General features: G+C 40.1%; 1 protein-coding gene across 2 annotated transcripts in view; it reads right to left on the bottom strand.

Moving 5' to 3' along the window:
- Positions 1-16,708, bottom strand: part of Ints4 (integrator complex subunit 4) — a 102,219-nt gene that overhangs the window by 73,558 nt on the left and 11,953 nt on the right. For both annotated transcript variants that reach the window (XM_008844206.2, XM_029568852.1), the window contains exons 3-4: positions 15,529-15,646; positions 10,128-10,234 (exon numbers count right to left, since the gene is read on the bottom strand). In XM_008844206.2, the coding sequence (XP_008842428.1) occupies positions 10,128-10,234; positions 15,529-15,646 (225 nt within the window). The remainder of the gene's footprint in view (positions 1-10,127; positions 10,235-15,528; positions 15,647-16,708) is intronic.

Here is a 16,708-nt window from a genome sequence, read left to right as displayed (position 1 = left end):
GTCATTCTTTCCCTCCCCTGAATTAGCTACTACAATGTACCGGAAAAGTTAAGACTTGGTTTGAAAATGTCATACATATAATGGGATGCATCAGATCTATCATTTGATCATCTGACAAAGCTTGCATAGCAAGATGGAATTCAGTAAGCCTTTTTCTGTTGTAGACAATCATCTGGAAGACTTAAAAGTTTCTACAGAACTCAAAATATTGCTTATTAAGTATCAGAATATCCCTGCCACATGGAAACAGATGTATAAATAAATCAAGAATCTGAACACTGATTTAACAGACTCTAAGGGTAGTTTAGGGGAAATTGGGCTTATTCTAAATGCCTGTAATTCTAAATCTCATTGTTATTTAATCTTTCCTTGAGTTTAATTCACAACTACATTGAATTCCAAAGAAAATTAACAAGACTTTTAACACTATCCACTTGTCTGAATATATAAACACATTTTACTCAAATTTAAAGAGAGTCAAAAGAACACACATGATGTAGAGCCTGAGAGAATATTCAAGCAAAGGAAGAATTTTAATCCTTGTTTTCTCTCTTCATGTGTCTACACCAATGTGTCAGGATGTTGCTGACAGGCTCTGTGGTTAGATCACTGGCAGTCACCCAGTGCTAGCCTATGGTTTTGTCCTGCTTTTTTTTTTTCAATAATTTTTAATTTTTTTGATTCATTTATTTTTATTTTATATGTATGGGTATTATGCCTGCAAGTGTATAAGCGCATCCATGTTGTACAATGACTGTGGAGGACAGAAGAGGGCATCTGATTCCCTGGAACTGGAGTGATGGATGGTTGTTAGCTGTCCTGTAGGTGCTGGAATTCAAACCTGAGTCTTCTGTAAGAATAGCCAGTGCTCTTAACCACTGAGCCATTTCTCCAGCTCCCTTGTCCTGCTTTTTCATAGCTGCTTCCTCTATTTCCTCAGACAGTGATTTCTGCAATGACTTTCATACAGGGGATTTTTTAAGTTTTTTTTTTTTTCTAAATTTATAATGACTTGCCTAGTCAGTATGTAAGTTTTCTATTCATTGCAACCCAATGCCTAAGGTATAAAAGATAGGTGCTTCTTCCCTTTGGGGCCAAATTTTGAGGCTTGACCAGGCTGCAGTCTAAATAAAATATCTGTTTCCTGTGTACGCCCAGCATCCTGCCTGATCTTTCCTGCTCCAGTTCTGGTGCCCTGGCCAGGAAGGTAGAGGTAGAGATGCCTTTTTGCCTCCCTGGTCTCTCTGGGACATTGAAAGACAACTTGCCCTTATCAGTGCTGAGCATGTAAGAGGACTGACTCATCAGGAGTCTCTGAGCCCCCAGCACAACAGAACCCAAGGGAGGCAAGAACTGGGAGCAGGGATTTTGGAGCACTAACCAACTGAATAGGTAGGACCTGGGTTCACTAGTAGACCCACCAAAATTGGCAGAAGAGGAACAAGATCACCACCTTACAAGGGTCCCACAGTACCCTCTGACTAGACATTTCCTGGAGGAAGTCAGAGCTGAAATGGATTCTGGGCACCCAAGTAGTCTCTGGTCAAGGTCAGCAGTCAAGGACAAAACTATGACCTCTTTTTGGTTGACAATGAGATTTCTGTCTTGGAATTCTAAATTGAGGGTAGTATAGAAATTTCAGACAACTTATTGGCATGAAATGGCATGAAAGTGTGTGAAAATGTACAACACTGATACGGTGGGGATGGAAACTGCAAATCCACAGGGCGTGACTCCTACACTCCACAAACAAAGGGAGTGAGGAGGTTCCCAGCACCTACATGGCCTCTAACAACTGTCCATAAACTCCGGTTCCAGGGGATCCAACGCCCTCTTCTGGCTTCTGCAGGCTTTGCATGACATGGGTGAACTTATATACATGCAGGCAATACACTCATACACATAAAATAAAAATAATAAATAAAATGTTTTAAAATAGGAGGTAGTCACCAGAAGGTAATCAATCATCAGGAAACTCTCCAAAGGGAGGAGGCTAATATTAAATTAAACCGCCTAAGGACATCCACTGTCCTAAGCAGTCCTAAAAGAGGAGCCACTAGGGTACTTGAACTAGCCTTAGCAGGCAGGGGTCCTTTCCTCTCTGGGCCACTGGCTTTATTGCAGGTCTTGGAATTGGTCTACGATGCTAAAGCCCAGATCTTAATATGTTGGGCGAGCTCCTCAGCCCATGGCAGTCCCGAAGCCCACCAAGGCAAGAAAAAGGCTGCGGCTTTTCACAAGGAAGAGAAAACCAGAAATGGCTCCACTGCCACTTAAGAGAATCTTGGGTTGGAGGCCTGTGAGCTAACTGGTGCCTACTGTGAGGTCGTAGCTTCTGCTTTTACCCACAGTAAAGCCCTGCGGGGAATCAGCCTGCTGGAGAACACCTTGGACCACGATGGGGAGATTGTGCTGAGTGAAGCTCTCACAGTCAAAGTGTAACCTGCATGTACTTGGGTTGCAAAAAACTTTGATGAGGAAACCCAAGCATTTTTGATCACTGGGGAAGACAGAAATCCCTACTTGACAAGTCTCAGCAGTGTCTAAGAGAAACATAAAATAATTGTGAAAATTGCATTCCAAGAAACCTGGGCATATTATGATCCAAAATCATGGAAAAAGAAAGGGAATGGGCTCTTACTTTGGCCTATCTGTATGTAAGAATTACAGACCACTGACATTCCAATGAAATATGATTTCTCTGGCACCCAGTTCAGATGTGTTGTGTAAGATGGATGGGGTATTTCATTTGCTAACAGAGGATATGAAGTCATCGAGGAGGGGTAAAGTGAGGAGTGGAGATGGGGAGGGGTTCTGAATTCTTGAATCAATAACAAAAATTTAAACTAAAACACCCCAGATATTTTGGGTAAATACGGGGTAGCCTCCCTGGAAATATGCTAATGCTAGTACAATCTTAGCTATTTTAACAAATAAGATACGTGGTAGCAGGTACTTCCTGAAAGACCCTTGCAAGAGGCAACATTTTCCAAGGCGCTCACAGACTGTGGTTTCTGTGGTTGTCTGCCCTGTCTTGTCTCAGCATGGGACTGAGCTCAAAATGGCCTTTATGATTTGACTGAAGATGGAGGCTTCTGGCTGTTTCTTCTGCATGTATCAGTGGGCATGCTTATTATTATAAGTACATGAGGTTCTTATCAGATGCCATTTGTTGGTACTTCTTCATCTACTGAGTGTTATAAACAATTTGAAAATGTTTTGCCATGTATCTGCCAAATCTAAAGCACAGTTTTGGTAAGACACTCTCTAAACCACACAAAGAAAAAAAATTTTAACTGTCTTATGTTCTCTATAAGGCTCACTTGGAAACTCACAAAGCTTCACAGTTCCATAATGTAAACACAAGTCATATTAAGTTATTACACTACTCCATGTATGTAAATTGGATTCAATGTTCTGTTAATAAAGTAATGTTATACAATTCTATCTACTGAATCAATTTCATGATTTCAACTGTGCCTACTTACAGAAAGTCATCATTAGTAACTATGAATGTTTCTTCACATAAAAAATAAACAGATGACCCTCACCTAAATATCTGGCCATCCTTCCCAGCCCATTGTGTGCAATTTTACTACATCTTAATCAGTCTTGTCCTCCTGATTTAGGGAGGACTGGAGATGTATAGACCAAGGCTAAAAGAGAGGGGGCCCAACCCATAACCCACAAGGCTAATGGAAGGTCCTTAACCACACGGAGTGAAGACTTTCCAGGACAGCTACTTTTAAGTCACCCATACAGCTGTTGACAACCCTTCAACCCTGCTCTGCGGGTGTAAGCGCAAGAAACTCATTGGCTCCCTGGGATAAATTTAATGTAATCAAACATTTGTTTGTCACTAACACCTTAAAAAGGAGGTAGACATTATCTAGTACCTTCAAAAATTTTTTTCACAAGAGTAAACTATTTTATTATATCTCATGATATTAAAATATATACAGCTGTTGACAACCCTTCAACCCTGCTCTGCGGGTGTAAGCGCAAGAAACTCATTGGCTCCCTGGGATAAATTTAATGTAATCAAACATTTGTTTGTCACTAACACCTTAAAAAGGAGGTAGACATTATCTAGTACCTTCAAAAATTTTTTTCACAAGAGTAAACTATTTTATTATATCTCATGATATTAAAATATAAAATAAATACATGCTATGTTGACTTTTTTTTTTTTTTTTTTTTTGCCTGGTCTACATAGTGAGTTCCAGGACAGCTGGGGCTACAGGGAGACCTTGTCTCAAAAAGACCAAAATAAATAAATAAAATTAATAACAATAATAATAATAATTAATAAAATATTTTTTAAAAAAAGGAAAAACAGACTAGAGTCAAATAAGATAAAAATGGGGCTAGGGAGATGGCTCAGCAGTTACAAGTACTGGTTGCTCTTGCAGAGGACCCAGGTTCAATTCCCAGCACCTACATGGTAGGTAACAACTGTAACTCTAGTTCCAGGAAAATGTGATGCCCTCTTCTGACCTGCATGGGCACTACACAACGCGGTGTACTTTACATGCAGGCAATACACTTATAAACATAAAATAAAAATAAATTTTAAAAAAATTTTTTGGTCTTTTTGAGACAGGGTCTTCCTGAAGCCTCCTCAGCTGGCCTGGAGCTTGCTATGTGGACCACGCTGGCCTTGAACTCACAGAGATCCCTGTGCTGGGATTAAAGGTGTGTGCCACCATGCCCAGCTATAAATATATTTTTAAATATTTTATTTATTATTTTTATTTTATGTGTATGAGTGTATTGCCTCCATGTAGGTAAGTGCACCCCTGTCATGCAGTGCCTGCAGAGGACAGAAGAGGTCATTGGATCCCCTGGAACTGGAGTTACAGTTGTTAGTTGCATGTCGTGCTGGGATTTGAACCTGGGTCTTCTGCAAGAAAAACCAGTGTTCTTAACCGCTGAGTCATCTCTCCAGCCCCTAGCTATATTTTTTAAAAATAAAAAAAATAAGATAAAAATAACACTGATTTATTTGGTTTCAGTATAGATTGTTTTAAAGCACAGATAAAAATTCCATGTGCTCTGCCCATACCCAGCTTCCATACTGTTTTAATTATTACTTTATAAATTTACTAGTCATCATCGGTTGCACTTGGATCCTTGGCGCCTGTGTATGTCATCGGGTAGATTTCAGTGGTAATGTTTATCACCTCTACTAATTAGCATGATGTAAATACAAAAAATACTTCATAAAATATATTTTTAATTTTTTTAAATTATGTGTACATGTGTATAAATATGTGCATGTGAGTTCAGTGTTCATGGATCCCCTGGAGCTGGAGTTACAGGCAGCTGTCAAGCCATCCAATGTGGGTGCTGGGACTCCAACTTGGGTCCTCTAGAAGAGCAGTACATTCTCTGAACCACTGAGCCATCTCTCCAGCTCATTTTATGAAATATTTTGAGCCACACCTATAATCCCAGTAATCAACTCAGGAGGCTGAGGCAGGAGGAGTGCCCACAAGTTTGGGACTAGCCTGGCCTATACAAAGAGCTCCATGCCAGCCTGGGCAACAAACTGAGATTCTGTCTCAAAAAGAAACAATAAATTAATTTTAAAAATAAATGAAGTACTTGGAATCCTGGCTAGAATGCTTTCTTTCATGGCTGCTCTTTCTGACAGCCACTTGGGCTCCAGAGTCTTCTGTTGTTCCACATGATTTTTCCTTATTCAAATTTTATTTACTTAGTTTTATGAATGTATAGTGCTTTTACTTTTTGTTAACATATATAATTGTACAAAGCAATGGGTCTCATTATGATATTTTCTTGCATTTTTGAGACAGGGTCTCCCTGTAGCCCCAGCTGACCTGGAACTCACTATGTAGATCAGGCTGGCCGCAAACTCACAGAGATCCTTCTGCCTCTGCCTCCCAAGTGCTGGGACTAAAGGCGTGCACCACCATGCCTGGCTTCATTATGATATTTTCATATATGTAGAAATGTACAAGATTTTGTCTTTCTTATCTAAGGTAAAATAACAGAAAGGGAAATAAGAAAATGGTAATTTTTAATGATATTTTTAGCTAAAAAGACATTAGTTCTGGAAGATTTCTCCAAGTTTTATGATCTGTAGAACAGTACAGGAACCATAAATGTGCTGCTCTATAAAATTTCAAAAAGTGAATACCATTATGCAAGTACCACTCCAGTCAAGACTCATGTATCAGGGATGGAGAGATGGCTCAGCGATTAAGAGCACTGGCTGTTCTTGGAGAAGACCTGGGTTTGAATTCCAGCACCCACATGGCAAGTAACGACTGTCAGTAACTCTAGTTCCAGGGGATTCGCTGCCCAATTCTGTCCTCTGTGGGCACTGAAGGACATGGGTGCACTCACATACAGGCAGGCATAACACTCATACACATAAAATTAAAAAAAATTTTTTTTAAAGAGCATGTACTGCAGAGTCCCCACTAGTCTTCCTTATGCCCCTTTCCACTCATCTAGGTTCTTTGCCTACAAGAGGAAACACTATCTTCATCAATAATACTATGGTCTTTCATCTGGTTTTAAAAAATTATAATATTTTTAGATTTCTTTGTGCACAAAGATTTTTTTTCTCTATTTCTCTTAAAAATGATGGACTTTTGAGATTCTACTGAATCAGTAGAACCTTTGGGGTAGTAAAGACATTTTACCAATATTAATTCTTCCAATCCATAAACATGAGATCAAATAATTTATTAAACACAAAAGTAAATATTGTATCTATAATGAAAAATTTGGCAGAAACTACCCAAATCAAGTATCACAGTAAGCATCATAAATGAGTCCAATGTCATCTGTGCCTGTGACACACTGAGGACCCAAAATTACTTCTGTATTCCTGTCACAATTCATAACCTTAACCTGAGCAGAAAAAAAATCTGATAAACCTGTCCTAGTTTCATTTCTGTTACTGTGATTTAAAAAAAAAAAAAAAAAAAAACTGACAAAAGCAATTAAGAGGAGAAAGGGCATGTTAGCACATGCTTTCAGATCACAGTCCATTCATGCAAAGAAGTGAAGACAGAATTAACTTGAAGCAGTCGGAGCAGACAGAAATGAACGCACAATTCTCCCTGGCTTGTGCTCAGCTCCATTTCTCACTCTTACACTGTGCAGGATTCCTGCCCAGAAAATGATGCCACCCACAGTGGGCTGACCCTTCCCACATCAATTAACTTATTAAGACAATCTCCCACAGGTACGCCACAGGCCAACCAATCCAGACAATCCCTCACTGAGACTCTTCCCAAATGATTCCAGGTTGTGTCAAGTTGACAGTTAACACTAACCATTAAAAAACCTAACATATTTGACAAAATAAATGCCTATACACCTCAAAAATATCAAGACCATCAAAGACAAAGAAAGGCTGCAGAATCTTTTCCAGACAAAAAAAAAAAAAAACAAAACAGAAAAAGAACCATGAAAACTAGATACAACATGTGATCCTGGATGAGAAAAGAAAAGTTGAGAGCTGGTGATCTAGCTCAGTCTTAGAGCTCTTAGTATGCAAGAGGTCTTAAGATCAATCCTCATTACAAGGAGGTAGAGAGAACTTAGAAAAAAAATGCATAAAGGAAAATATTAAGATAATTGATAGAATTTCAAAAGGGTATGCAGAATGGTATCAATGTTAAATTTCCTGACTTTGAGAACTGTCCTGAAACTATAAATAAGAGATCCTTAAGAAATACACATTTTGCTCTACATGGTGAGTTCCAGGCCAGGCAGGGCTACACAGTAAGATCCTGTCTTAAAAAAAAAAAAAAAAGAAAGAAAGAAAAGAAAAACCGGGCGTGGTGGCATACGCCTTTAATCCCAGCACTCGGGAGGCAGAGGCAGGCAGATCTCTGTGAGTTCAAGGCCAGCCTGGACTACATAGTGAGTTCCAGGACAGCTGGGGCTACAGGGAGACCCTGTGTAAAAAAACCAAAAAAACAAAAAAGAGAGAGAGACAGAGACAGAGACAGAGAGACAGAGGGACATTTAAGTATTTACTTCAGCAGAAAAGGTAAATGCTAACAATTTAAATGCATTAGAAAAATGATTAAGTACATGAAATAAGGAAATTTCAGGTGGTTTAAATGGATACTAAGTCAAACTGTCTTTGTTCAGGCATTGCTGTATGTGGCTGCTGTATGTGGCATCACACCACTGCACCTTTCTTTTTGAGACAGGGTCTCATGTAGCCCAGGCTAGTCTCAAACTTGCTATGTAATGAAAAATGATCTTAAACTTCTAATTCTCCTGCTTCCACCACTATAGTGCTGGAATTACTGGCCCAGTTTGTGCAGTACTGGACTGAACCCAGGGCCTTAAGCATACCAGGTAAACACCCTACCAACTGTGCTATATTCTCAGCCCACCTGAGCCTTCCTTAACAGGTCTTTTGCTGTTGTTACCTTATTTTTTATTATCAGTTCAACCTCTTTGTTTCCTACAAGTCTATTCAGTTGCCTACTTTTGTGTGTAGGTGTCTATATGTTTCTGTGCATGCAAGTACACATATGTAGACCTGTGTGTAGAGGCCAGAGGAAAACCTTGGGTACCATTCCTCAGGTATCATCCACCTTTTCTTTTGAGAAAGGGTCTCTCACTGACCCTAGAACTCAATAAATAGGCTAGGTTGGCTGGCCAATAAGTCCCAGGGATCCACTTGTCTCTACCTTTCCAGTGCTGAGGTTCCAAGTGCACACCACCATGTCCAACTTTTTTTCTTTAAATATTTAATTTGTTATTTTTATTTTATGTGTACACGTGTGTTGTCTGCGTGTAGGTTAAGTGCGCCTGTGTTGTGCAATGCCTGTGGAGGACGGAAGAGGCTGTCGGATCCCCTGGAACTGCAGTTACTGCTGTTAGCTGCCATGTGGGTGCTAGGATTTGAACCCAGGTCTTCTGCAAGAACAACCAGTGTTCTTAACTGCTGAGCCTAATTTTTAAAAACATTCTATACATATTATATGATTGTCATAGACAAAGATGGCATTAGGCTACAGTGGCTGTAGCTACAAAGCACAGGTAGTCTTTGAGTCAGATCTACCATTTGCTTATGAGAGATCTGCCATTTCCACATGGTTTAAATTTTTATTCTATTAATGCTCTACTAAGAACCCTACAAATGGTGAAGAAACACTCAAAAGCTCCATATAGTAAACTGGCAAAGGACATAAAAGCTCATCTTTGCAGGGAGCACTCCAGTTACTGCCCAGTCTGCTGCTCCAGGCAGTATACTCAACAGACTAGACTTTTATTATTATTACATTTTATTTATTTTGTATATGTGAGGGGGTGCATGTATGTGAGAGTGGGAGGGGGTCAGGAGTGAGTCCCAGGAACTAAACTCAGATCATAAGGCTTGGTAGTAAGTGCCTTTACCCACTGAGCCATCTCACTAGCATATGCCAGTAATCCCATAATCCTAGCACTTAGGCAGTAAAGGAAGGAGGACCAGAAGGTCAAGGTTATCCTTGGCTTCCTGGGCAAGGGAGTTCAGCCTGGGCAACATGACACCCTGCCTAAAAATAAGTGGGCTGGCAAGAAGGCTCAGCAAACAAAGGTGCCCCCGGGACCCACAGAGTAGAAAGTGAGAACCAATTTCCACGTTGTCCTCACCTCTACATATGTGCTATGGCACATGTGCCAGCATACACATTCACCACATACATGCACACGCACACACACATACACACATTCTCTCTAAATAAATAAATAAATAAATAAATAAATAAATAAAATCCATTTGGAGTCAGGTAAAGCCAGAATTTATACTCTGGTTCTGCAGCCTCCAAAATGTGAATACCTGGACAAGTCAGACTCCTTACGCCGCAGTTTAAAGTACTGTGAGGGAGGATCATCTGAAAAACTGAGTACAAAGCACCATGATAAGCACAGTGCATTATCAAACACAGAGTACACAGTTGCCATATACTGTAATTATTTTCATTTCTTACGGAAAGATAAGGAAGTTCATTTTGTAACAGAGTACTCAGCTTTATTTCTACCCAACACCAAGGACTAAAAACAGGATGAGCCTGACCAGGTTTTACAAAGTTCCAAACAATGTAAATCTTCAAGAGTGAAAAGTTAAGACCACATACTCTTACCTTGCAGGCTACATCCACTAATCGCAACTGGATAGCTTGGTTTTCTGGTAGTTTACTGCCAATAGCAAGCAAAGTATCCAGCAGTTGAGCTAGGACTTGATGAGACTCTAGAAAAGACAGAGGATTGAATTGTAAAAAAAGAACCTCAAAGGAGATCATTACAGACACTAATTCACTTTGGAAAAGAATGTGGATTTTTTTTTTAGGCTGGTTGTTGTGGCTCATGCCTTTCATCTTGGCACCTGGGAGGCAGAGGGAGGCAGATCTCCTTGAGTTTGAGGCCAGCCTGATCTGCATAGCAAGTTCCCGGCCAACCAAGGCTACATAGTGAGATCCTGTCTCAAAAAAAAAAAAAAAGTGTCATGCACAACATATAAAAGATTACATCTTGGGAAACACTAGCTAAATCACTTCTTAGACTTCCAATTAAATATAATATATTGTACGTATCTATTTATCTCTGTACTTAGCTAAAACCTTACTATTATAAGAGTAAGGAAAGTAAAAGGGCATAAACCTGTGCAAAGAAAATACGAAAAAAAGGTAAACAGATGAGAAAAGAACACACACACACACACACACACACACACACACACACTAACAGATGGAGAAACTGTCAAAACTGAGAAAAGTAATAATACTAAAATTCTTACAGAGAAGGGTGTTACCCAAAGTAAAATAAATTCTAACCATAACACTCCAGAAAGGAAGACTAAAGACTTTTAAAATTTATTAATTTATTTCATGTGTATGAGTGTTTTTGCCTGCATGTAAGTGTACCATGTACATGCAATGTCCATGGAGACTACAAAAGGGCATCTGATTACTTGGAAAAGGAAGTTGTTAGGCACCATGTGAGTGCTAGTAACCCAACTCAGGTCCTCTGCAAGAGCAGCCAATGCTCTTAACCACTGAGTCATCTCTCCAGCCCCAAACAGAGATATCCTTAGCATCTCTATATGAAGCAGTTGGTATAGGAATGACTTTTACAACATGGACATACTCGAGACAAGTGACTTTTACCTAACCTTATAACTAAAAAGTTAACCTTAGCTTGTTTATAATATAAACATGCTTACCAGGCCTTGAGCTCCCCTGGTAACCAAAAGTATAGATCTTTAATCCTCATGACCCTTCCTTGCCCTTCACCTAAAAGCAAAGTATGAATGTACATACAGATGTTATGCATATTCAAGAAAGTTCTGCAAACAAGTAGGGATATTGGAAACATGAAAACATGAAGATTATTCCATTTGTGTTGCAAACAACAGATGGGATTAAATTGATAACATCTGTTTGTAGTTGTGTGCACACTAGTCTAGGTCTAGGGATCAGAAAGGGCGAAATTCTGATAAGGGTCCAACTTTTACTTCCCCATTTCACACTGGACCAGAAAGAATACAATTGGGGGTACACCTGGTGAGCACAGGGAGGAGACAAAGTGAAGAAGTTTTTTTATTGTTTAGAGGGCTGGGGTCAAACTGAAGGCTCACTCTTCTTGGCAAACACTCCTCACTGAGCATCACCTGCAGCCTGAAAAGAGAGAAAGAGATGGTGTATAACCTGAATGCTCTCCCTAGCTTCTTCTGGCTTCAAGAACACAGCAGCCAAGCATCTCTGTCCTAATAGATTCATGAACTTCTTGTAAAAACTCCCCACCCCTGCAAAAAAAAAAAAAAAAATCAAAAGATATTAACATATTAAAGTTTTCCAAGGCATGCAGGATCAGCCTAGCATAGACGTTATCACTGACATAGAATGCCGAGCACCAACGCAAAGTCAAAAACAATCAAGAAAAGCTTCTCGATCCCTCTACCACCAGATTAGGAGAGATGGGGAGGGGAGAGGAAGGTGGGAAAAGAGGGAGAAAGAGGGGGAAAGAGAGGGAGAGGAAGGGAAAAGAGGGAAGGGAAAGTTAGGGGGTTAGTTCTGTGGTAGAACACTTGCCTAGTATGTGCAAGGCCACTTTGAACTACAGAAAGGCCTCAAATATGAAATCACAAATATGAAAAAGTAGTCACAGGAACAGAAGAGAGATGAAGACCTCTCCAATGCCATCTTATTTATTTCTTCAGAAAGATAACTATATAACATTCAGGAAAAACTAGCTAAAGTTTAACTCTTGTCTCTAATAAACCAGAAATCTAATCTAAATCTTGAATCCTGAGCTGTAGAGATGGGTCTAATGGTTAAGAGTGCTTGCTGCTCTTCCAGAGGACCTAGGTTTGATTCCAGCACCCATGTCAAGCAGCTCACAACTGCCTGTAACTCCTGCTCCAGGGGATCCAATGCCTTCTTCTCACCTCTGTGGGTACCCAAATACACAGACATATACAATACACATAAATAAAAATAAAAGTATATCTTTAAATTCTGAATCCTAGTTTTTCACCTAAGTTTTTGACCAGTAATGCAAACAAAGACTAGACATTTCCACATCAACAATAAATGACATCCCAACATCAAACCAAATAATTTACAAAACTGGACTTGATCATTGTATGCCCTTACTCCAAAAACTTCACATGGCACCACTGCCTACAAAATAACATTCACTTCCTCAGCACTCAAGACTACCTTTGACTTCAAAGCATAAAAACTATTCAGTTCCTGGGGCTGGAGAGATGGCTCAGCAGTTAAGAGCATTGGCTGCTCTTGCAGAGGATCCAGGTTCAGTTCTCAGCATCCACACTGTGGGTAACAACCATCTATACTCCAGTTCCAGGGGATCTGACACCCTCTTCTGACCTCTGCAGGCATTGCATGATACAAGTGCACTTACACACATGCAGGCAATACACTCATACACATAAAATAAAAATATTAAAGTATTTTTAAAAGCTACTCAGTTCCTCAAACATCTTTCGTATTTCCCCTGCTCTCTGCCTTTTACTGCCGTGCTCTCTCCTTGGCGTTATCCTCTCTACCTCTCACTTTCCAGGTTGGTCTGGAACTCACTAAGTAGCTGAGAATGACCTTGAATTCTTGGTCCCTCCTGGGATTACAGGCATGTGCCTGTACTGCTGACTCCACCTCTGCCTTTTGAACTCTCCTATTCACTCGTGGTTCCAGGGTCCCCCCAGTTAGCACAGATCTCACCCTCAGCTCTGCTTCTACTGCGCACTTACCATGCTCCTCTGAAACGTATTTTGTGTCATTCCACATGGTGCCATAGGCACAAAAGAAGCAAGTATACACTATACCATAAACGTACCTAGTCCAGGGCTTGCCACGCAGTGATACCCTAACATATCTAATGAACTAAATAACAACTTTTAGTAGAGAGTTTGAATCACTCTTGGAATTCCAAGTACACATGATGCTGAATAAACAGGAGCCTCTTATTCTATGGGGCCCACAAATATCAAGTTGACTTTAGCAGTCACTTCACTAAAGTTCACTTTCCTCAGCTCAATATAAAGGTTTAGACTAGATGATCTGTATGGTTCCTTCCCTTCTATCCTCTACACATCTTGGTGGGCTAGGAACTTGAAACTCAGCAGAGTAGTAGATCAAATCTCTGAGATAATTAAACAGAATTAGAACACTTAGCCGTTTGCCATGGATACTGCATAATTTGTTTCCTTTCTTTTAAAAGCTAGGATGAGTTTACATCAAAACTGTCTCTTAAGTTTCTATTTTGGAGGTAAAGTGTTTCCAGTTAAAGGCAGTTTATGAGAAAGGGCAATGCATCAAGTTCTCAGCTCTGCCAGTACTTAGCCAAATGAACCTTAGCAACTCACTTCGCACCTAAGGATTTAGTTTCTATCATCTGCAAAATGAAAGAGTTAGACAAGAGTGGGCACACTGAGCATTTCTTTTTCAATTTTAAAATAAATGTAAGGCAACTTTAACACTAACTCTGTGACAGAGTTTTATAAATACATAAAAATCAAATAAAGCTGGGCATGGTGGCACAGGCCTTTAGTCCCTGCACTTGGGAGGTAGAGTCAGGCAAACCACTGTTAAGTTTGAGGCCTGCCTGATCTACATAGTGAGTGTCAGGCCAGCCAGGGCTCTACAGTGAGATTCTGTGTCAAAAATTAATATTAATTTAATCAGATAACAAAAAAAAAAAAAGCGAGGTAGTTCTCTGCTTCACCTAAACATTGTGATATCATAGCAGGCATCAACAAGGAAACAAAAGAAAAACACAAAACAAAAGTAAGACCTAGGAGGCGTCACTTTTATAGGCTCTAAATTATGATGGGATACAAGGCCAAGACAGGGCCTCTCACGATTTCTAAGTTAATGCAGGACAGCAAACAAAGTACCAATTTTGTCATATACTATGTAACGTTCAACAAATTAGTTAATTTTACTAAGCTCCACTTTCTATGTATAAAAACAGGGGTACTAGGGGCTGGAGATGTGTCTCAGTGGTTAAGTGCTTGCTGCACTTTTGCAGAGGACCTGAGTTCATTTCCCAGCACCCACATCAAGCAGCTCACAATCACCTGTAACTCCAGATCCAGGGGATGCAACACCCTCTTCTGGCCTCTGCAGGTACCCACACAAGTGGCTTATACACAAACAGGGGCCAGGCGTGGTGATACATGCCTTTAATCCCAGCATTCAGGATGGAGAAGCAGGTAGATCTCTGTGAGTTCCAGGCCAGCCTGGCCTAGAATGAGTTATAGGCCAGCTAGAGCTATAGGGAGACCCTGTCTTAGAAAAAAAAAAAACAAAAAACACTAATTTCTGTGTTAAATAAACTGTTATAAATATATACTTTGTAACAGTCAACAAATGATAGTTATTGAGATAAAGTTTTTTTATTAAACAGTAATCAACAAATGATAGTTATTTTTAATATTTATTTATCAGAGTCTCTAGCCCAGTTTGGCCTTGAGCTCCTCATGTAGCTGAAGATGATCCTCCTCCTGCCTCCACTCCAGGCACTAGGCTACAGCTGTGAGACATCACATCCATTTTATGCAGTGATGGGGGAATCAAACCCAGGACTTCAGGCATTCTAAGGAAGCTTTCTTCCAACTGAACTATATCCCAACCAGTTTATGCAGAGATGGAGACTGAACCCAGGGCTTCATGAATGCTAGATAAGCATTCTACAACTGAGTTATACCCCTAGACCATAAAACTGTATTTTAACCCTAATGTAAATATATATCCATATTTTATTAAATTGTCTTCCAATTCCCTTTTAAGAGTCACGTATAGTGTCTCATATCTATAATCCTAGCACTTGAGAGACTTAGACAAGAAGATTTTTGGCTACTCAGTACAGAATGAGTTCCAGGCCAGCGTGGGCTACAGTAAGAGCCCATCTTTAAAAAAAATTCATTTTAATAACCACTACCACAAAAAATTCTTGTAAATTCTCTACAAAAAGAGCTAAAGAGTTCAGCTCTGACTATTTAGCTTTCAAACTGCAACTTACTTTCATTCTGTAGTATGTTAATGGCATCATCCATTATGCAGTCTGGGGAGAATCCTGCAGTCTTTGACAACAAACCCAACAATGATGCAATTTTCAGTCTCACAGATGGATCATTTTCCTGAAATAAAAGAAGCAACTGTCATCCTGGTGGTCTACCCTTAACTAACCCACACACAGGAACACAGGAAACCAACATCCCAAAGGCTATTCAAAGATCCAAGTGTTCTAGGGCTTCATTTCTGAAAAATTAACTTTATATGTCTCAAGAGTTACCTTTGCTCCATCAGTATGTGACAGTCAGCATGGCAAAGAGAAACTGTTATGCCTTCCTGATGTCTCTAATGTCTAAAACTAACAATGTGCATTTGGCATTAAAAGTACTTTATCTCCACTGTATAGTCAGTGCTAGATGTTACAACCACTTCACCCAATACTGCTGGCCCTGGAACCCAACATTGCCTTGGGGACCCTTGGAGTCCCTGGAAAGTGGGAGCTTCAGAGGCCACTCTTATTGCTAGGAGGAACCCTCCACTCACCTACTTTCTTGGACCACCAGATCCTGATTAGAAGGTTCGGACAAACAACTGTAATTGACTAATATAATATAGATCATGTGCCTGGGTCCCAACTGCAACAGAGAATGAGAAGGATGTCTGGCCATTTTAGCTTAAATAGTGAGAGGGTGACCTCTAATGGCACCAAGATTGCTGTGGTAAAAAATTTTCCCCAAGGGACTGGAGAAATGGCTCAGAGGTTAAGAGCACTGACTGCTCTTGCAGAGGACCTGGGTTCAATTCCCAGCACCCACATGGCAGCTAACAATCATCTGTCACTCCAGTTCCAGGAGATCCAACACCCTCTTCTGACCTCTGTGGGCATTGCCTGCACATGGTGCACTTACTTACATACATGCAGGCAATACACTCATACACATAAAATAAAAATAATAAATTTTTGCCAGGCGTGGTGGCACATGCCTTTAATCCCAGCACTTGGGAGGCAGAGACAGGTGGATCCTCTGTGCGTTCGAGGCCAGCCTGGTCTACAGAGTGAGTTCCAGGCAGCTGGAGCTACAGGGAGACCATGTCTCAAAAAGACCAAAAAACAAAAATCAAAACAAAACAAAATAATAATAATAAATTTTTAAAAGTTTCCCCAAGACATAAAAGAGCATGTCCCT

The sequence above is a fragment of the Nannospalax galili genome, unplaced genomic scaffold (assembly GCF_000622305.1).
Source record: "Nannospalax galili isolate Female #2095 unplaced genomic scaffold, S.galili_v1.0 scaffold278, whole genome shotgun sequence".
Lineage (NCBI taxonomy): Eukaryota > Metazoa > Chordata > Mammalia > Rodentia > Spalacidae > Nannospalax > Nannospalax galili.
The sequence above is the reverse complement of the archived record's forward strand: the minus strand, read 5'-3'. Positions and strand labels throughout refer to the sequence as shown.